The sequence below is a fragment of the Echiichthys vipera genome, assembly GCF_963691815.1.
Source record: "Echiichthys vipera genome assembly, chromosome: 9".
NCBI classification, from domain to species: domain Eukaryota; kingdom Metazoa; phylum Chordata; class Actinopteri; order Perciformes; family Trachinidae; genus Echiichthys; species Echiichthys vipera.
In genome coordinates this window covers 20,383,357-20,406,336 of record NC_139834.1, presented here as the reverse complement: position 1 = coordinate 20,406,336, position 22,980 = coordinate 20,383,357, and the positions used below count along the sequence as shown (strand labels likewise).

Below are 22,980 nucleotides of genomic sequence, written 5' to 3'. Positions count from 1 at the left end.
CACAAACTTCATGAAGTAACCATTACTTACTGATTTTTGAGTCATTCTACATCTTAAATCCACCTCTTGCAGAGGCCAACGGCAGCTGCACTACAAGTCCATAAAAAAGTATGAGGCCATCAAGGGATCATTCCAACAACTCTCTCTGAACCAACATCTCTGAGATGTCCTTCCTCCTCACCTCACGTTGTTACTCTCCAAGTGCACAGACACGCCTCCCTGCCCGCCCCTTCACTCAAGCGGCTAAAGGAGCGACAGGAGACTCACTGAAGTGACATATGTCGCCAAAGCCTCTCACTTTGCAAAGAGGTTTCTAAGCCTGTGACAATGACTGGGACAAAGCCTGCACTGCAGGGCTACTCAGAATTAAAGACTGAGCGGAGAGGAAGTACAGGCATGTCTCTCACTCCCTCTCTCTCTCTCTATCACACTCCCTTTTCCCTGGATCCTTCCACCCTGCCCATCCTACAAACTATGCACGCCCATTTACACCCGGCTCCGTCTCAATGATTGTAATGCAATGTGTTGAAAAGAGAATGGAGTCACCTTCTCTCAGAGGACCAGAGCTTTTGTGTACTTCCATTTCCATGCAGTGCTCCGGGGTATTGATAGATGGAGGCATAAGGAGAACATGCCTGAAATAGACATGATGTTGTTGATAACAGGCTACTAGTATACTAGTATCTTTGTGATTTGGCCTTTTCTTTCAAGCACAGTTTCTTATCTGGAGATATGTAAAGAAATGATTCAGTCAAATCTGTATTTCTCTTGAAGCTATTCGAGTGTCTTAAATATCCTTTTTATGCAGAGGTCTTTGGATGTTATCTATATGAAACTCTCTCAATAGGCCCTATTTATATTCCAGGGAGTAAAGCAGGGATTTGCGATACATACAGGTGGCTCAACAGAAACCGTTCTGAGTTTAAAGTGTTTCCAGATCAGCATTGTATTTAGGAATAATAGAGATTGTATCTACAACATAATTTTCTAAGCCTAATAGAGACATAATGGGCACATCAATAGGGTAAGAAATGCTTACACTGCCCTGCACGGTAATCCAACCAGCATGAAAAAGAGCTGACTTTCACAGCCCAGTATATCAAAGCCTGAAATTAGGTCGTGCAAGTTCCTTGCTACATCAACTCTGAGATGAACTATTTAAAGTGAAGAATTGAAGAATAATGTTTTAAAGAAAACTATGTTGAGTAGTTCTGAAAGGAAAACAATCTGAACTGCATTTACTCTACTTTAAAATAAATTAGAAGAAATTAGAAGTTCAACCCTGCCTTTCACTTTATTTGTGGATTAAAAAACCCTGACATAAATTAGGAAGCTATGCTTTTTATACTCTCCTACTTTTTTTTTAACCTTGATTTAACCTGGTTTGCCCTGCAATTCACTGACGTCATTGTCAGTTCAGAATGGCTGGACATAATTACAGAGTCCATTTAGGGCAGTTGTCCTCACTTCAAATGGACCTTTTCCATGTTTAAGAGAGCATGGCTTCTGTAAACATAGAGAAACAAACCTTAGAGGCGAAGCCTAACTTGCATGTCCACTGAAAGCTCATACTTCTATGCAGACATGGGAGCATGTGCACAAAAGATTAATGTAAATCAAAAGACAATAGCTGTAGAATGGTCAAACAAACATTCACCTGGTCTTAGTAAATATACACACAGGGTCACCCGGTTGTATGCTGTTTGAACAAGTCAGTGCCAAAAGGAAACCAGACTGAACATAACAGATGAATGCTGAAGTAATCTTTTGTAAAAATGTATTGGGGGGCGGGGGTCCCATCATATGTCACTCCCCTATTGGCAGACTTTACTCAAATTACTCAAGTCCTCTTCTGTGGTAGTTCCTGCTACAGTAGGTGTCTCCAGGATCAAAGTATTGCCATGATCCCACACAGCACACAGCCTCTCAGGGTAAAAACAATATCAGCAATACTGTCGCACCGGGTAAACATATATCAGATTCAAAATATCATTGTTCTAATGATTATAAATCACAGCCGACTGATGACAACTAGACTCTGACACAGAGAACTAAACAAAAGAGAATGAAAAGGACTTTTCCAAGTCAGGGTCGCTACTCATGAGCAATTTCATTGTGCTTGTTAAATTAACGTGAATGTTAAAAACAAACGAGAGTCAACGACATTTGCAAATCCCCACATCAAGTCTGCCCGACATCTCTATCCACTCTGGCGACTAACCAACAAGGTTTGCCCTGCCCCATGCCTTTGTCATGATGTATTTCCTCCTCAACAATCCTTGCCTGAGGTGCTTCTTCTAATTATAAGTATTTTGCTTCTGTCCTAATGCAAAGCAAACACAAGCATAGCAATTACAAAATACCTCTCAAAAAAAAAGAAGCTTTGCATAGTGCAACATAAAATGTCTTTGTTAAATATCTGAAGCATATGCGTGCGTGTGTGTAATGAGTGTAATCAAAGAAAGGACGGAAGGTCACCAGGACACACCAAAGTATGTACAGTAAATCTATTACAACAGTAAGGTTGTAGCCCATTCATGATGCTATTACATTCTCCAACACTGTCTAAAATCACAATAGAAAAGATTTCAATGAGTGTCATGAGGCCATGCAACACAATGTGTAGACAAGCAGACATACTACTGCGGACACAAAAAGATACACATACCCTGTGAATAGATTTGCTGTCAGTACAGACAATGGCAGCAATAAGTGTGGAAGTTTCACATGCCATAACAATCTTCGAGGAATGACTGAGAAAACTAGCCTTCAGACTCAAACAAACGCTATCCATGAACAAATACTAGAGGGCTTTCGCAAAAAAATAAAAAATAAAAAATAAAAAATCCCTGTTTGCTTTGGTTTTAGCAAAGTATTTAAACTGAATGGGCAACTTAAGATCTCGATCTTAAAATTCATGACGTTTAACAAATGTAATAGTAAAGAATGTGTGATTAAGTAAATTTTCTGACTGCCTCAGGAAAACTCTCGTGCATGTGTTCAAGCTGCTGAGTTATGCAGGGAAAACTATTTCTTTTATTGCAACAGAACAGCAAAACCACAAGCAAAGAATACTGGCTTTGAAGAATGTGTTTCTGAATGTGTTTCTTTTGAAGAGTTTCTGTCTGTATTACTGGTACTGATACATCCAAACTGGTTACCATCTTTGCTGGATGTTTTTATATGGGTGACACAAATCGTTAGATCGCTATGTACAGTAGATGTTGCTGTCTGATTAGTATTTGTGGTGAATAACATCTCTTCATCTACGCTTCTTATCTAAGCTTCTTTAACAGTACTTTATGATTGCCTGGCTTTTCTGTAGATGACAGAAGTCTCACGTACTGTACTGATATCATTATATCTGAATAATTGTGTCATAGAAATGATGTGAGATACAGTAGTTTTCTCATTCATGTCGGTATTAAATATTTTTCTTCAGTTTCTTCAGAGAGAAAACTGATGCCAATGAATTTATGATGGTTTAAAGAATTTTCAAAACAAGTTTTACATGTGCAATATAAACATCAGTGACTAACATGTGGGCTTAACAGCCTACAGCCGTGTTTCCCTCTAAACACATCAAAGTTTTAAGATACTTCAAGTCAAAACATAACTCACGTTGAACCTCTAAGGTTAGCGTGTCTTCATCATTACTAATTGATGCAGTAATGTGCCTTGTCTGTTTCAATCCCTGAGCGAGCTAGTAATCATGTAAGCCTGGAATTCACACAAACAGCTCTCTGACGGACATCAAACACATCCACATCAAACCTGTGCTGCCGGTATTATGTTAAGAGCAGGAGCTCTACACTTTTAAATTGTAGACAAGTAAAACAGGTTCAAGGCAAAAGCGTGTAGCAGCTCATATTTTAAAACTTTAAAACCCTCAACATCAAAAACATTGCAAAGCATGTTGCACTTAACCTAATTTTGTATGTTATACCCCACAGGCGTGTGATATATTTAAACCTAAACACACACTGGTTTATAGTCTTTGCCTGTGATCCGTCCCTACATTTGGTTTGAAAATGTAAACACCATATAGGTTTTGAGTTCATGAAACCATGTTAGTTCAGCTCTCTAACTTCAGAACAGTGGTTTCATTCCTCCATCCTTTAATGTAAATGTGACTACTGCAGTGTAGAAGTTTGTTGAGATCTGTGGCTCTTTTAAGTGCCACTAAGCTTAAAGTGGCTTTTGCATTGGCACACAGTGCTTTGTGGAGTGACATGTGAAATGTCACGTCTATAAACAGTAGCTAGCCGGGCACGCAAAAAGTTGACACGCTATTAAATTCCTGGTACCAAAACATAGACCACAAGATTGGTATTTCCTTAACAAACAAAGATTACCTCCTCCTACTCCATTGGCTTTTTTTGGAGAAATACTTCCCAGTCACAGAAAACATGGGGATATAATAATGAAATACTGCAAAAACTGAATTTCCACTGGAAAAAAAACATGTTAAATGACACAAGCTAGGACAAAACATGAATCACTATAGAAACACGGCCCTTGCAGAAGTGAAGAGTGACAAAGAGTAGCATTCAGGAGCTTAATCAGTTTGCCACAGCTAGCAGCACAGAGAGACAGTGTGGAGACAGTCACACTCAGCTTCATCCCTTCAAACACGCTGAGGGCACGAGAAGACCTTTTCGCATCTACCTTCACCCTGACACATTGTTCATCACTGTTGCATAAAGGCAGATAAGGGGGTAGTGCTGTGCTCTATAGCCTGAACTAAGCTACTAATTAGTTTATGGGATAATCTTGAAGGCCTTAAGTGGTATTTAGGTGAGTTGGTGAAGTATTTTTTAAGAAGTCCAAAAGTCTAAAAGAGTTTTTGCCTTAAAGCGGCTGTTTTTATCAAACCTTCTGCTAAGTTTGCTAAAGTTTAATTTAAGACATTAACATTTTATGGGATCACAGTTGTGTACAAATTTTACTGCAATATTTCATTCTATAATGTTAGGCCATGTCAGTTTTGGGCATCATGGTAGGTTCCACTCCTGTGCTTTGAATTTTTGTGCCTACATATGTACGCTTGAAGGTTTATGTCTTTAATTTACTTTAATAATGATAATGTGTGTTTAGTCACTCAGGGCAGATGACCTATAAATTCAGTGCTGGCACGTGTGTTTCTATTTATGTGCAGGATTAGCTCCAATGGCACGAGACACTAGGAGAGAGAATTCAGTTTTTAAACACAATGCTTTCCTCATAAAGAAATTGTAATGTGGGGGAATTTGTTTCATTCATCCTTTATTCATTCACTCATTTTTTGTTTTAGTTTAATGGATCAAGTGGGTTGTGCTGGGTTTATTTTTTTAGATAACTCTGCTTGTGTGTGAGAATTTAAAGACATTTATATACATTTAGAAATGAAATATGTTAACTGATCTCCAGCTATTGTTTGGCTATAACAATATAACAATCAACACACATATCCACCCAAGAGAAATTCTTACGTCCATACGCAATGGCAGTACATTTTCTGTTTCCACTTGAGACAAAGGACAGTGAATACACCTGTTGACACGCTTAACTCTTCTCATTTCACTATTCTTCTCATTGGTGGGAGGAAAAGAAGGAACTGACAATAGCAGCCACCCATGGAGCTTCACAGACTTCCATGGAAACAGTGACAAGTTGTGATAAATGCCATCTTATGATGTTTAGAAATAACAGCTGTCGTTCGACCCTTGGGATTAGCCTTCATCTCCATCGGGCTCAGGCACAGAAAGTAATGAAGCCTCACTTTAGGGCCCGACCTGCCTGGTCTTGTACCACACACATACACACACAAACAAACACACACACACACACACACACACACCATTGTAAACACTCTCACTCTCCCACGTGTCCTCTCCCACCCTTCCTTTCAACCACCAAAGCACAGTATGTCAATGTCATTACTCAAGCTTTAGGCAGACTAAAATAAAAGGAAAAAAACAAAAAGAGTGATTTTCCTGTCATTTTTACAAAAAACACACTTGGGCCTTTCTTCAAACAGCTTGCACCTGCATCTTATCTTCTCAAACATGACATAAAAGGATGTGCAGTTATACTTCTGCCTTAACAGTAAGAGCCGAGGCTCCAATCCCATAAATGCACGTGACATTAAGAGGTATCATGGATAATCTATGCAGATTAAAAAAGATATACCTGACACATGGGGCAATAACGATAAATGGTAAATGGACTTGTACTTATATAGCGCCTTTCTAGTCATCTGACTACTCAAGGCGCTTCACAGTGTTTGTCACATTCACCCATTCACACAGACATTCACGCTGATGGCAGTGGACATCTACATACCATCTAATCTGATCTAACCATTCACACCACATTCACACACCCACCACCAATCTCTCGATCAGAGGACGACCCACTCTTCCACCAAGCCACAGCCGCCCCAACGATACGCATTCAAATGCATAATAGCATTATTCCAGTGTTGACAATTAATTGCTGAAATTCCCACATTAACTTCATGCTTGTGGAAGAAGAAATCAGCTGCATTTACTAAATCATCACACTTGAGAGAAACTCAATCAAAAGTAAATTACTTTTCTGTGATGCGTTGGCAATCAAGGAGTTATTAAGCATCTGCTGCAACATGTCAATAGACTAAGGCTCATGAGTCACCTCACCCAAGTGCGCCTTTAAATCTATACTTTAAACATCAGTACATGTGAAGCAATTTCTGAAAAGGGCTCACGGCACATAATGAATCTGTTAAGTATCTTTTTTGAAACTGAAATTTAATGAGGATTTCCAAGTCATGTTATCTCAATCAGTTAGATAAGTAAAGTAAAAACACAGTCACAGTCAATTTAATACAAGCGTTACTGATTGTGGATAAAATGTGCTACAGTACAATTACAGCACTAAAGGCAGCCAGGTCATTTCATGTGATCTTTCTGGAAACAGACTACAAATTTTCCATTTCAGCTTGTTTTAACCTCCTCTGGCTCAAAGTTAATGGTGCTTGAGGATACTCATCAGCTTGGTAGGTCTAAATTACTCTTGGGACAAGAAACATAGGAGTTGTACCTTGCATTACCCTGTGTGAGTGATGGCCTCACTGCTGGCTAACACAGGCACATGACAGGGGTACCCCTGTGTAAGTGTCAGGGCCTTGCTTCATTTGCATTTTTGGAACACCATGAATGAATGTTTGTTCTGGTCTGTGTGCCCAATTGAAAGGGTCCATTAAAGAGTATTTTAGGGGTTCCAGTGTGTTGGCTCGGATGTCTGGGATCTGGTGTATGGAGGAAAATGTCAGAGGAAAGAATAAAATGTTCTGAAGTACATGGTGGCCCAGATCAATCTGTATGCAGATGATACACTGCTTGACATTTTCAGCATGTGAACAGGTAGGCCACATATCAAGTAACAACATCAATCAAGTTACATGTTTCAACACAGATACTGATCTTGTTAACAGGTTGTCAGTTACTCACAACGGCTGGTCTCACATTGAAAGCCAAGTATCAACTGAAGCCTGCGTACTGTAGATCAAATATTGCAACATCCCCCCGGCAACTCTCCTGACTAACAATTATGAAATGCCCCATTTTCTCACACAAAGGTACTATTGGGAGCGAGGAGGACATTCAGAGGAACCTTCCGGCTCATGACTGTCATACATAGTCTGTATAAAACATCCAAGTCATCGCCATGACTATATCTATAGGTTTTTGAAGAGGTATTGTGAAGCTCAGTGTGAGCAGGTCAGGTCATCGGCAATTGGCAGTGCCTGACTACGCCTGCTCTCGGTTAATCACAAAATGGTCAAAAAGGCTGCAGCTGAGATGAGCCGAATAAAGCCTGGTTGTTGAGCTAGCCACATATGATGAAACCCACTTGTCACTCAAAGCAGCCACAACTTACATTTGTATAGCTTTAAGCCTTAATATACATAATTGCGTGTATGAAGGCATGAGTTATATGTGAACGAATGAGTTGTAAAAAATATCAATTAGCTATAGAGATGTATGTTTTTCCAGAATTATGTTCACAATGCTCTCGTATACAATTTAAACAGACCCCTACAAGCCAATTAGAAAGATTTTCTAAGTATATATGTAGTGCAAGTATTTTCTGGGGACAAGGTATAGTTATAGTTAGTCCTTCATTTTAAGGTAACAAAAAGAAACCATTTTGCACTTTGATGTGTAGATTCCTTCCACAAGAATTTCAAAGACACCCAAAAAAAAATTATCTGAGGGATTTTTCAGACAAGCAGATGAATGCTGATTTGTCTGAACCTCTTCATGGCCGGATGAGAATGGATATTCATATCGACACCTGCTGTAAAGGAAGAGCTGCAAACAAGAGTCTTGTGTAAGATTACTGAGAGCAAGGTTGTGACCCCGCAAACGCATGGAAGTTGGGGACTGGGGAGAGACAATAAAAAGGCAGAAAACAAGAGGGGGGAGGCAAAGTTTTTGGGGTGATATCTACGACACAGGAGAGAGAAACCCATGGGAATTATGCTCATTAGCATTTGAATCAAATTCCAGCAGCAGGAAAAGACAGGCATTCAGTTCAGCCTGTTGTTAGGAATACCAGCAGTGGATAAGTAAAATCATTGGGCAGAGTACAAGGGTCAAAGTTAATCCTCCCATGTTGGGTTACAAAAGTAGAGGTGAGGAAACATGATAAGGATGTATATTTATATTATTATTTTCATAGCATAATAATATATTAATTTTATAATACAATGTCTCACAATGTGAAAAAGACAGTATTATCTTTAGCTGTGTGTCGTAGCAACTTTGAGGTCCTTGTACTTAATTTGAGTATGTCCATTTTATGCAGCTTCATACCTCTATGAGCTATATACAGCTATACAGTAGTTACTAGTTTGTTTTTTACTTTTGATACATTAAGTACATTTTGCCGGTGACACTTAATTCTAATAATATCAAATTTGTAATGCAAGACATTTATTTGTAGATCAATATTGTTATCATTATGCTACTTTCACTTAGGTAAAGGATAAATACTTCTTCACACGGAAGAAAACTAATAGAGAAATGTTTTGAGCCAGTTTCTCATCCGTGGTGGGGACCGGTTGTGGCTCATTTAGATCTTCCCAGCCTTAAAGCAGGGGAACATGTATGAACATGAAAACCGTGCGTCAGAGCTATATTTTTTACCTATCAAACACAGAAGACCTCTTATCATCATCTTTGCTGTACAGTCAGATGATTGTGAGGCACGTCCTGATTTTGAACAAGCCTATTGAAATTTGCTCCCTCTCTACAGGATCCAGGAGCAAAAAAAACAAAACAAAGTTTGCAATGATCCACTCAGAAATCTGCAGGAGGTGACCACATGCGGAGAGGATGTTTACTTCACAGTTGGGCAACTGGGACACGCTGTCACTTGCAACAAGACGATGCACTGTATATGTCACAACTTATTTCTGTATTTCTATCTCAAAGTGAGCGTTTGTCTCGAAAGGGGTCTTAACAGCGAGGGCACTGTTCAAAAGCAAGAGCCCATAAGAATGCCATGAAGAGCATTTCAAGTGCCAGCAAACCATGTTCCTCACTTGCTAGGAGGAATGCAGCCTATTGTCAATTGAACTTGTACAAAAGCTCCTGAAAGTGCAACACGGGGGGTAGAGGCAGGCTGAGGACAGCATTCGTGACCGCCCTCAAAGCCAGATCATCCCGCTTCTCTGGTGCTCGCTGGAGAAACTTCAGTTGCTCCAATTCAGATGGGGTGCAAAGTTATTTGTGCCCCCTGTGTGAGGCGTTGATTTCACAAAACAGTTGTCGGCTGGAGCGGTCACGACCTTTGCCCTTGGTTGTTAGGAACTGCCAGAGCCGAAAGGCAGAAAGCCAGACACCATGGCAACAAGGCTGCTGGTATCTATGCTGGAAAGATTCACTGTGAATTTTAAAAACATTTCCACAGGATACAAACTTAATCCCTGAATGGGAGAAAGTTTGATCCTAACAAATCTGTCAACAAATGTAAAAAGGCAGACAGGGTAGGAAGGCTGAAGACACAATCAGTTTCTGACAGTGACCCCTCTATTTTAAACCAGAGTGTTGATGGCGAGTTCCTGTGTCAGTGACTCCTGTAAATATTTCACAAGCATTCCAAATGTGGACTGGAAGTCTGCGGAGGAGGGCAATAAATCCCCTCACCAAATACGCACATGGGTGTTCATCCCATTTAGTTTCTCTTTCATGGACATCTTCTGATCAAAGCCAACCAAGCATCATTAAATTATCGAGCGAGGAGTGAGGAAGGGATTCCTTGTCCTTTCATGGCACAGAAGCAGGGAGTTACTCCACAAACTAATACTCACAGCAGGAAAGACCATGGGAACGACACCGCAGAACCACCTGCTATTCTTTATCAAACATAAACGTACCATTTTTAGATCCTTTCTATCCATTAGTTTTGCATTGGGGAGCTGATATATATTGGATGGCTCTGTGGTACTGAAGACTGGACCTAATACAAAAAGACACGTCAGTTTCTGACTGCTGTTATCTTACATTCTCAAGTACACAGACCGCTAAATTTATTCATGTATGCAGTATTTTCAGATTATCTTCTTAAACAGTATTTTAACAGTTAATCCACATTAATCCTTTCTCTGAGGCTATTGATATGTAAAATATGTGATTATTGTGCTTCTCCAGAAAGGCAAACACAATGTATTTTTCATTCATTCTTTGCTTTGGGAATCATATATTTTGCAGGCTTTGCCATTTAAAGCAGTCCAGGCATTTTGTTTCCCACATTTTTGTTGAATTGAACACAGTAATATGTGAATGATTTGAGGGTGAAATTGTAATGTCTCATGTGTTTGTCGTGGTTGTTGTTGTTATTGTTCCTACCGCAATTTGAGAGCTTTGCAAATGGAATATCTTAGCTTCTTATGCCTGATTAATGATATTTTGCAGGGATAAGAAGCCTTTAATTGTTTTATAGTGGGTGATTGAGTTGTGTGTTCGCCTCCCTTCCTATACTTTCTAATTAAGGGAATTCCCAACTGTGTCTGCCTCGTCAATAAAGTTCGAACACAGAGATCGACCATCTGAAATCCCCCTGGAAGGTTGTTCAATCTAGACAGTTTATTCCACCGTTATATTAGATTATTAGATCATATTAGATTATGTTGTATTCTTTCATATAGGGATGCAGGACATGGATTTTTTTTCAGCCGACACCAATAATTGCTTAATAATTATCCATTTCTCATGGCAGATACCAATTAGATAAAAAATAATTTAACGGGTTTGTATTTTCAAAAGAAGTTCATAAACCTGTTTTTATGCAAACCTGAGGGTAGTTAGGAAAGGCTATGATGTAGGGGTAACTTAATCTTAATCTAACTGACGTCACTATTGTTAATGCATCAAAAACAAAGGACAGTTCTGACTCTTGAAATGTGCATTTGTTTTTTGCTAGTCAGGTGTATCAAAAAACTTAAACTTTTAAACAGACATACTCGCTCTGATATAGCATTTGCTTAAGAATTCTAATGCTTTGACATGTCGAATCAGACATGTTTATGAACTTAATTGAAAGGTGCGTACTGCCACCTTATGTATTAGTATGAATGAGTATGTAGGTGTGTGAGTGTGTAGATGCTGTACTTGTCAAGTCAATGAAAGCAATTTGGCTTTGTATTATCAGCAGATTATTTTATCATCAGAATAATGCATTGTGATATAAGTTTCTAATTATAGGCCGATAATGTGTCAGTACAGATATATTCAGTATATGCATGGCTAACAGTTGGACACATAACCATCGGAAATCTCTCTGGACGTTATTTGCCATCTAGACGGTTTATTTCCACCACTTAATTAGATTATTAGGTAATGTCAAATCATTTCAAGCAGCGTCCGCATGTTGATAAGTAACTGGCACGGAGTTTTACTCTTCCTAACTCGTCACTGATTAAGTGGCTGAGAAACTCACCCCCTGCCTGTTAAGGCTCTTACACCGAACTAGCTTCTCCTGATGGATAACAATGAGCCTTTCAGATGCTGACAACAACTAAATATACTCTGTTCTGTCACGACACATTTGGCTGCATTTCAAACCCATTTAATGCATTACACAGTAACAGAGTGCTGCATAGATATGCTATATAAAATATGTTATAATCATAAAGTAACGACAAAATATTCAGTCTGCCAAATCAAAGTTTTTGAAGTTTTTTTTGTCAATTTACCCCTCCTGTAAAGCCAGGGTTTTACGTAGAACTATATTGAGTGAGTAAAACTCCTCTGACAGACTCCAATTATACAATTACAGAAGTTGCTGAGAGGCAATTATCTTTTCTTTTTCTCTTGAAGGCTAAGTAGGGAGGTGAAGACAGCATGCCTGCATGCATGGCATGTGGCAACACATGCTAGACATACCTGTCCCAGGGTGACGGTGTGTACAACCTCTGAAAAAGCAGTAGGAAGTGATTTACTAGGACACTTTTACAGTTATGCGCTCTTGTTGTTGCCACCGGGGAGCTATTTGCCTTAGGAAAGTTATGATTTCCATTTCACGGTGTCAAGGCATTATGACATTTCCACTGTGAATCCCCTGTCAGTTTGCATTCAATTGCTTGCTGCGTAAGAAGTGCACTCAGACACTCAGCATCTGACATTTAGAAATGATCATCCTTTCTCTGACTCTAATAAACCAGAAATTTCAGTGAGCCATGGATTTGGAAGTCCCAATTAATAAACCCTTTAGTCAACACATTTCTGTCAATTAAGTAATCAACTAATCATTCCATTACTAGTGCTTATGAGTACATGCGGTATATACAATATGATTTTTTAACAGCTCTATACTAGGGATGGTTTGATATGGCAAAAATATCATTACAGTAAATGTAATTTTTTTTTTACAGTAAAATCACGTTTTACATTGATTCTTAATTTTTTTGCAAGTTACTGAACAATGCCAACTTTTTCCCTATGACAAAACATAGCCTTAAAGAAAAAAAAATATAAGAAAGCATTTAGGCCAAAGAACCTTTCTGAACGGATTTTAATCAGTTTGTGCAATTGTGCCGAATACAATGGACATTTAACAAAGAGCTACCTAAAGCTACCTGTTGCCTCTGCAGGCTGCGGTGTGGCTGGACTCCTCACCGTTTCACTCTCTCCATACTGTTTAGGACGCTGTGTCAATCTTTGGCAGATCGACACGACATCAACACATTCTAATCATTCACAATCTAATATCGTCATATCGCCCAACCCTACTCTTTACTACTAAGCCTGTGTGGATGTAATATGATTGCTATCATATGACCTGACTCAGAATAAACCATTTGCAAAACATGAGCTAATGCAAACACAGAGAATTAATACCATATATAACTTTCTTCTATGCCAAAACCAGCATTGAGGCAGTATCGGACACATTTCTCTAGTACCATGTCTAGGAGAGAGAATCTGAGTGAAATCACACCATGCCTGAATAAACACATAACAAGATGTTTTTCAAAGTTTGAATTAAAAACTGACCTGTTTCTCATGCTACAACTTGTTGTACTGTAATGAATTTATTGAAAGCTTGGCCCAAGCATCACCACAGGGAGTGAGGATCCCAGGATACCCCAATTATCACATTTCAGTCAAGTTGGGTCATAAAGAGAGAGAGAGAGACTGGACCCATTTCAATATGACAAGACTGTTCAGACTTGAATGGGCCGGCCTCACTGGGCTGAGCATGGCCAATGGCCTGGGCATCTCACCCACCACCACTCCTCTTCACTCTCTGAGTGGCCAGACAGAGGGGAGAGAGAGAGAGCGAGTGATCTCACTGCGAACCATTTGCATTCTTGGGAATTTTAAATAAGGTAGAAAGCAAGTGAGTTTAACATCACTGTACAGCAAAATCAACCATGTTTGTGCCAATCCGAAAAACCTGTATCAGTCACAAAAATCCAAAACATTATCAATAACTTTAAATTGACAATTTTAAAGCTTACTTGCAAAATGGTACTTGGATGTATGGACACAATTATCTTGGCATGAATACTGTGGAATTGTTTGTTTTATCTTGTCTTGATATTATTTTTTGTTGTTGTGGTTGGTGAGTCTGGTGTGGAGGATTTATATCATGTTACCAGAAACATTTTCATTAAATTGCATTACATTTCATTAAAAACTCTCTCACTAATTAACACTCTAATTAAATATGCTGTAGGAAATGTAGCGATAAATGTTGCTCAGCATGAGGGATAGGTATAAGCCCGAACATCACATTTGTAATCAGAAAAGCCTGCCACAAGAGTAAAAAGTGGTACAGTACAAACTCAATATATAAATGTTCGTAAAAATAGCCACACCATGGTTACAGAAAAAAAGTTTTTAAAAGCTTGAAACGATTAAAGATTATTATCACAGTGTGATATTAAATGTTATAAATGAATGGGAATGAATGTTTTGCACAGCAGGTACTAATATCACAATGAATAAAGCTTCTGATGATTCTGTACATAAATATATCCTGATCTCCAGAGGGAGAGAGAAGCACACAAAAACACTGCAATCTCCAGAAGAGGCAATGAATAGCCAATAAATCAGAACTTGTTCAGGCTTTTTTTGTTTCTAACTCTTTGATGATTCACTGTAGGATTTGTACACTTTGGCTCCAATAACCTGCATGGGTACAAACTCAGCTTTGATTGTTTCGCCTCTGATCTCCACGGGGATCAGACAGCACACAGGTAAAGTCTTTACCCGAGAAGTGCCTCTGATTTAAGCAGATAAACAAGACTTTCAACTTGCAGCGTGATGGCTTGATGCTTTTAGCTACTTCACGCTGACATCCCAACTTATCACCATACGCCCTCTTTGTCAACGCTAAATGGCTTTTTCTGTCAGAAACCTGAATACAACAACATTAAGTTGTCTAGAAGTTCATTTAGTTGTGCAGCTTACCCATAAAACGAGCAACTGGAGTGATGACAAGTCTCATTCCTATCGAGGTTTCGTTTTCAGTTCCCTCAGGAGAAGCTGGTCGAGTCCAAAAAAAGTGAAAAATGATGTCAACTTTTAGTCCGCGAGACGACAAACATCACAGCTTCCGCGGGAATACTTTGCGACAAGTCCGTAGGCCACTTTTGAACCTCAGACGTCCGACGTGTCGAAGTCTTTCGCTGACGGCCAAAACTGCACAGTCAACAACTGCAACTGACTCAAGCCTCCACAAGGTCGTTTCTCTATTTTAAAAGTGACAGAGGTCAAAGGACACGCGGGGGACTCCGAAGACGGTGCGCGTGGAATGACTGCTGTCATATACTATAAGCGGAAGGCACCCATAGAGGCTTTAAGTAAAATATGTGCTTATACAAAACGTGTGGGGATATTCCATTGCACGTGTGTGTGTGTGTGTGTGTGTGTGTGTGTGTGTGTGTGTGTGTGTTTGTGTGTGTGTGTGTGTGTGTGTGTGTGCGTGTCGAATGTCAATCAAGGGGAAGGCGCGAGGACGCTTCATCATTTTCTCCCACATCCATAGAGCTGGTAACTGTGCACAAGGTTATTTCTGATATGCAATAGTAAACACAGTTGAACCTCCTTGTTAAAGTCTGCAACATGTGTTATTGTTGATGCTCTATTTCACAGCTCATTCATGTCGCTAACTGCCCCTTAGTAATAACTAAAGAGGATGAATGTGGACGTTCCTCCTCTCGTCCTCTGCTGTATCTGTCTCCCCAAACACTAAGGTGTAGGTTACAACATGTCATTTTAGTGCACTAGTGTGACACTGTAGCCTACAATATGGTATTCACAGGAGTGTACTGAATGACACACCCCATCTCCAGCTGCAGCCGTGCAGTGTCAGCTCTAGAAGTGAACAGACCTCAGAAAGAAAATGTGTTGTGTTATTTACTGTGTTCACATCTCTTACGGTATGTGGAAAGAGAGCATTCTTCGAGATAAACACTTAACACGGAACCTACACAAACAAGCACAATAACACACTATGTTCAGACTGAGAGGCTCTTGCTCGAGACCACATCCAAATCCAGACCATCTGAGTATATCAGCTAAGACCAGTCCCAAGATGCAGAAGGGATTTGAAAATAATTAGTCAATCAATTATCATAATAATAATAAACATTATTTTGGACTGTTTGGACAGACAAGCACTTAAGAAAATTAGAAACAAATTTCTGACTTTTTATAGACAATTCATCGATTGATGAAGCTCAATCCCTAATGACAATAAAAATAATAATTTGACATTTATTGAATATAAAACAAAGACAAGAAAGGGCCCAGAAGGCACTAAAATGAAAATTTCTCATCTTATTTACACATTACTGATTCTGAATTATACCTATATTGGTTTATTTTGTATAAGAGTGGCATTATAAACCAGATTTAGGTTAGACAAATTCAAGACATCAACTCTTATTAATTCTGCAACACATGGTTTGCCCCTGATTCAGACTCGATAGCCTACATTTACCTTATTTTGTCACAACTTAAAAGTTTCCTTCTGTTTACAGTGTTTCTTTTAAGTACTCTTAGTTGGACTTTAAATTTGAGATTGAAATATACAGGTATAGCCTAATTTGGCAATCAAGGTTAATGTTAGGCCTTTGAAAATGTTCTTGTGGCGAGGTTGCTTGCTGTCAGACAGAACTGTCTAGACCAAGGCAAGTGACAAGGCCGTCGAATGCTGGTGCTTTTTGTATAACACAAAACTTGCATTGATTAGTTCTTATTCATCTTTAATGGCACTTTTGGGCTGTTAATGGATGGACATAGAACACTAAAATCTTTAGTGCTGTCAGCACGTCAGGCCACAGATGGAGCTCTCGACTCTCAAGTTGTCCATGCTATGCTCCATTCCAACAAGGTATACCAACTTAATTATAAGGCTATAGAGGAGAAGCTTACATACGAATTACCACTCGAACCAGCAGTGAAGACTGTGTCTTGCACCTTGACATTACCCTCCGTAGAGCGAGAGAGAGAAGAGCACAGCTTGGAGAGCACACATTTTCAACCATTATAGAGCTATTGTGCTGAGCTGACCTGTGATCTTGACCTCAAGTTATGTTTCTCTCCGACTCGCTCACACACTTCACTGCTGATAAATGAGATCTACAGATGCCTCTCCACGTTTGAGTCTCAGCTTGTATTAACAGAAGTACTTCTAGGGAAAAACAACATTTCGCTCAAACTGAAAACTCAAAAGTGTTGAGTGGGACACCTCATAGAAATTAATTGTTATCAATTAATACAATCACAATGATAGTCATATATTCTGCCCTGTGCTTTTGAGTTAAAGGGAGAATGTAAAAATATGTTTAACAGAGGAAGGAGTGTAAAAAATCTAGTTGCCATAGTAATGGATGTATATTTAATTGGTGGCAGGTTTTTCCTCCTGCGGTATAACAATGCCCCCTAGTGACATGTGTGATGGCCTTGCACAACAGGGAAGCAGCAACACAATCCTAAAATAGTATTTTCAGAGGCTTACTCTAGCGAACTGAGAAATCAAAATAACATTTAAAATAATTTAACAAGACTGTAGTTGTAATTTTGGTAAATATTGGCACGTTAAAACATCACTTGTTGATGTCATCTGATTTCAGAGAAGTTGGGGAGCGTGAGTAGACTGAAAGTTCACAATTATGTCCAATTTTGAAGAAGATGATGTGTGCATTATATAGTTATCTGTCAGTGTCACCCTCTCATGAAGTAGATGGACAGTGTTGGTGTTTTCTAAGGTGTCGTGCATTTGAGCATGAATTACAATGTATACCTGCTGCACCACAACTGCATCTTCGAGTGTTTGGTTCTTGGTTGAATGTGAAAAATCGGTAAGGATTTTTCAGTTGGTTAAGAAAGAAATATTCTTCTGTCGTTTCTACTATTGGGTCTGTTGTGTACATATATATAATTTATTAGAGTTAAACACTAGAGGGACTAGCCGTTACATTAGTGGCCAGGCAAAGGCGGCAATCTGCCTTCCTGTCTATGTGAAACCGAGGAAAAAACAAAAGGTTATGTGTGGTCTCTACGGTCGATATTTTGCTATCGTGATTGATGTGATGACCAGGTGATGACTTTCTGTCCATAGATATATATAGAACTCTAGATACGCCAGTTTAGCTCCAGTTGGCTGATGGAGCACCGCAGCGGCCATCTTGAATAGGTCTGTCCGCCTCCTAATCATGAATAATGATGTTTTATATATATATGTATATATATATGTATCTATGTTGCTGTCTCTCATTCCTGTGATCAACTGTTTCCTGCTTTTAACACTCCCCGCTGACGCCCAATGTGCCGGCAAGCCACAAAATTCTATTTACACGGAAATCGAGCTGCCAATATGTTTAGGGTCCGAGCACAATGGGGGCTAAATCCAGCCGTCAATTTGCCGCGATCTGTCTGAATACGCAGACTAGGCCAACAAAAAGTTGACCTTTAGTTATCTTTATTTAACTTTTTTCCTTTTGTGTTGTTTCGGCCTGACCAGAAAACATTGTTATGTTTAATCTGAATCCTTCCCAAAGTGTGGCTCTGACCTTCTGATCATTTTCAAAGAAGGTGACTGAAGCTGCATGCAAAGAAGAGAAAATGAAGTGAACAAAACACAGAAGGTCAAAAAGGATTAGGGTACAGAAGGCGACTTTGGCCATGATTGGATATATTTTATTTTTAGGCCGTTATCTCCAGATCAAAAGTGAATTATTTAGTTACCTCAAGAAAAATAACTTCCATACTCCTGATCTCTAATGAATATAATATGTAATGAGAAGAAACAGTCTTTGTTTTTTCACATGAAATGGAATAATTATCTCATTATCTTGAAAATACGAGCTTTGCTATCTCGAGATAGCAAGATAATCATCCCATTATCACAAGAATAATTAACTTGTGATTTTGAGATACCCGTACTTAAAAAAAAATTGCATGCACGGCAGTCCTCGGCTTCCATAGTTAGGGACTCATTTAAGATGGATTCTTTTAAAAACATTTTTACTGTATTTGAAAACCCAATGATGTTGGATAGCTTGTTCCCTATTTCTAAATTGCAGTTTAATATTATATTATCAGTGATGTTGGTGCAATCAAAATGTTAACAAAGTGAGTGTATGCTCCTTTAGATGACAGATATTTGTCTCAAATACAAACTTAATAAAAATGGCAAAAAAAAGTTCATAAAAAATGTTATACATACACCTTCTGACGCCTCGGTGAGATACTGACTTTCAACATAGACATTTCTTCAGCCATATAAACAGAATTTCAGTGGGATTTTGCACTGCCATCTGCTTTTGACTGATAGTCCTTTTGCTATTGCAAATATATCATTTAGACTGAATAGCAGGGCTTTAACGATTATCCATAGTACAAGGCTAAACTACAGTACTGAAATCATCCAATTTTGAGTTTCTTTGTATTGAGGCACAGCATGTGGGCGCATTGACCTGAAGATGTCAGAGGTCTTTCTCCACAACCATTCCTTTCAGTACAATTTTCAACATCTTCCTGCCACGCAGAACACAGGTGTTTCTTTGCAGCATCTGATCTTACCAACCTTACCTTTGAGTGTCAGATTCATGAAAGAGTGTCAGGATGGAAGAAAATGGTCTGGAAAGAAAGGGGATGATGCTGTGTGGAGCAATGCTCTCTCTGAAGAAGAATGCTTCAGAGAATACAGAAAGTGTTTCTTGTATCAGAAATGAATGCTTATGCTGCATGCATTTTCAAACGACTGATCATATTGTAGAGATGCAAAATTTCAGTCATACTGGCAATGGATCAACTCATATTTGCTGCCCAACAAGATAACAGCATTGAGATGGTCTACTAAATGGACACAAACTGGGAATAAATGTTGACTGTTAAGTGCAATCAAAGCCAGCTGCCTTCATTTATTGACTCAAGGCCCAGGGGTGTGAGTGTATGTGTTATAATATCAGTGTTGCAGTGGAATACGAAATGTTACATCATCACCACTTAACAGCTCGCTATACTATTAGTGCCCACAGAAAAAAATCGAATTGAAATGTTAAAAGACTGTAACACACATGCACATTGGGAATATGTGACTAAGTGTTGCATTTATACAGGGCCCCTAAAGTTCTGAAGGGTAAATCTTTTTTATCTTGTGCGGACAAATTCTCTCGTGCACACAAGATAATGATAATAACTTGTGCGCACAAGATAAAACATTATCTTTCAGGACTTCAGGGGCTCCATATGAAGCACTTTTCTGCTGAATCGTTTTCATTTCACTATCACAATTTCTGAATAGGTACAGTATCAGATGATATATTGATATATCAGATGGAAAAAATTGCCAAATATTCCAAATAAAAGATGCTTTGACCAGATTGTCACAAAGTCAAGGCCCAGTGCATTGTACTGCAGTTTCTTTAGCCCACTCATGAAATACGTGTACAATAACAACTGTAAGGGATACCCCATTAATGAATTGTTATTAATTTCAAAGACACGAGAAAAGCTTTACATAAAAAATGAAAATACAATATGAATGTAGAGCACTGGGACTATAACAAGCACATTCAAAGTAACACTTTGTATATACTGAATCTCAATGAACATGGGGAGCTAGTTTAGTTTAGCGTTCTTTAGTTTACAGTAGTATATATTTTTAAGGAATCACGTGCAGAACCAATAACAAAAAAACACTGTTAGTTTCTTTAAACAAAGTGTTATCTTCATACACTTGTATTATAGATTTTCTGTTTCATGTACACTCATAAGTCAGCATGTTGACCATTAAGGGGTCCTGTATGTTAATTAATCCATTTGAATAATTCATGTTTTAGAAATCCTTAATGCTAAGCTAGGCAAAAACATTGAAAGACAGATGTGTTCGCCCTAAACAGCTAATGGTCATTCAAGAAAAGGAGAGCCAAGCAGATCTACTGCACCCATGTTCCTGGTGGCTATAATGAGTAAATGTTGCCATTTCACACTATTTCTGCATCATTTGTCACCAAAAATTGTGCAAGTTAACACTTGAGAAGTGCAGAGTTGTTGCTTGTTACCAGCTGTTTGAGGTTGACTGTGGTCTTGCACCTTCTTGAGTGTGCTGCTGATGAGACTGTTTGTGTACTGCATCTTGTGTGTGTTGATGTTTGCGGCTACTTGCAACTAAAGCACATCTCCAATCAGCCGAGTTCAATTTTGTTTTTTATACAAAAGCTAATGTGCTTGTAGCTTTTGTATTCTAAGTAAAGGGGATGGAGTGAAAACATTCATCAGGAAGAGACTATCCAACAGTAGGAAATCCATACAGCGGTCTTTATATATATACATGTATATTTACATCCCAATCACCAAGGATGGATCTTTTTATTGAACACTTGAGAACAATGTGTGAAAACAAATGCCAGCAGCACCAGGCTTCAGGCTAGCTGCACATCCATGATGTGTGTTTATGTGCAGGAGCCCTCTCTGGAGGAAAAGTATGGGGGGGAAGCCATTTCAGTGACATCTCCATTATTTGTTCCATTTTACTGCTGGGTTCACTTACATATAAGCCTCTAATGCTCTCAAAATGAAAGTAAACACAACTCCCAAATGCCTCCTTTTTATAAAGGAGGCAAACATTTATTTTAAAGAGGCACACTATAGGTTAAGCAAGATGGGTGAAGATGAACACTTTTTTTTGTTGATAATAGATTATATGTGCTCACTTCTGCATGGGTTTTAATGGTTACTAGAGCCCTGTGTTTGATATAATCTCTTGGCAAGGTATTTGAAAAAAAATTCTGCATATACTCAAATAACATGCATGCACGTTAATATTATATAATAAATATGAATGCATTCATTTGCTCCATTCATTTATTTTGCATCAGTGAAATAAATATTAACAATGTTACAACAATGTCAGTTTCTGATTTCCAAAAATATGAAAGAAAATGTGTTCCTGCAGCCAACCGAAAATCATGTGCGATTGTGTTGATTCATGCAGCTTCATGTAAGAGAAAAATTGCCAATCTCATGAGAGAGTGGCTGACCTTGTAGGTTCAATAGCTTTATTGATTGCAGATGTCAGACAACCTAATATTGGGCAGCAAAATTGAACCTTGCAAACACAAACTCACATGTATACACACACACACACACACACACACACACACACACACACACACACACACACACACACACATACACACACACACACACACACACACACACACACACACACACACACACACACACACACACACACACACACACAAGAGATGAGTCCATGGAAACCTGGTGAAATGAGAGCTAAAATATTTATAGGTAATGAATATTCAGCTGAGAGTACTTGTATCATCCCCCACAACAGTTTTGCAGTTAAAACATTTATAGCTGCTAAAATAAATGGAATAGACGCACAACCTAAACATTGGAGATGTCTTCTGTAAATATAAACATGCTGACATGAGACTGTGTCGGTCTCTATGGAAACAAAGTGTTTTTTGAGTTGTCTTAAAGCATGATATAAATTGGTATATCTCCTAGAATATCAGAACAGGGCAGACTCCCTCACTTCCTGCCTGAAAACTCAGATCACATGGCATGTTGTTCCATTTAACAACCTCCTCTTCCCCACCCTTTAGAACACTAAATCCCCCCCATCCTGACTGAAACGAAAGCATTATAGCAATTTTAATTTAGTTATCACTCGGAAGTGTTGCCATCGGCAGAATTTATAACCAAATGAGCTGCACAGAAAATTTCTGTTCCGATTGACATGAGGACGTGGGCAGTAATGTCTGCTACCACCTGCTCCTCTCCCAATGTTTTCTGCTCCGCACTGCAAGGCCACAGGCAGTCCAATTCTGTCTGCACTGCTAGTTCAAGATTTAGGGACCTTTTTTCCAGGGCTGTAAAGGCATCGGGAGATGATGATGTCAGTGCAATTTCATCTTGTCAAAACTTCAAGGTTGGCCCAGAGGTAGAGATACTGACTATCAAC

At 38.9% G+C, this 22,980-nt stretch overlaps 1 protein-coding gene across 4 annotated transcripts in view; it reads right to left on the bottom strand.

Annotated features, from left to right (window-relative positions):
* The window catches only part of chl1a (cell adhesion molecule L1-like a), a 50,090-nt gene extending 34,878 nt beyond the window's left edge, over window positions 1-15,212 (bottom strand). For 2 of the 4 annotated variants that reach the window (XM_083920034.1, XM_083920035.1), the window contains exon 1: window positions 31-348. In XM_083920034.1, the coding sequence (XP_083776160.1) occupies window positions 31-45 (15 nt within the window). In that variant the 5' untranslated portion in view covers window positions 46-348. Of the gene's footprint in view, window positions 1-30; window positions 349-14,945 lie in introns of those variants that run through there. The other 2 variants (XM_083920036.1, XM_083920037.1) reach the window with 2 other exon arrangements.
* Window positions 15,213-22,980: the final 7,768 nt, after the last annotated feature.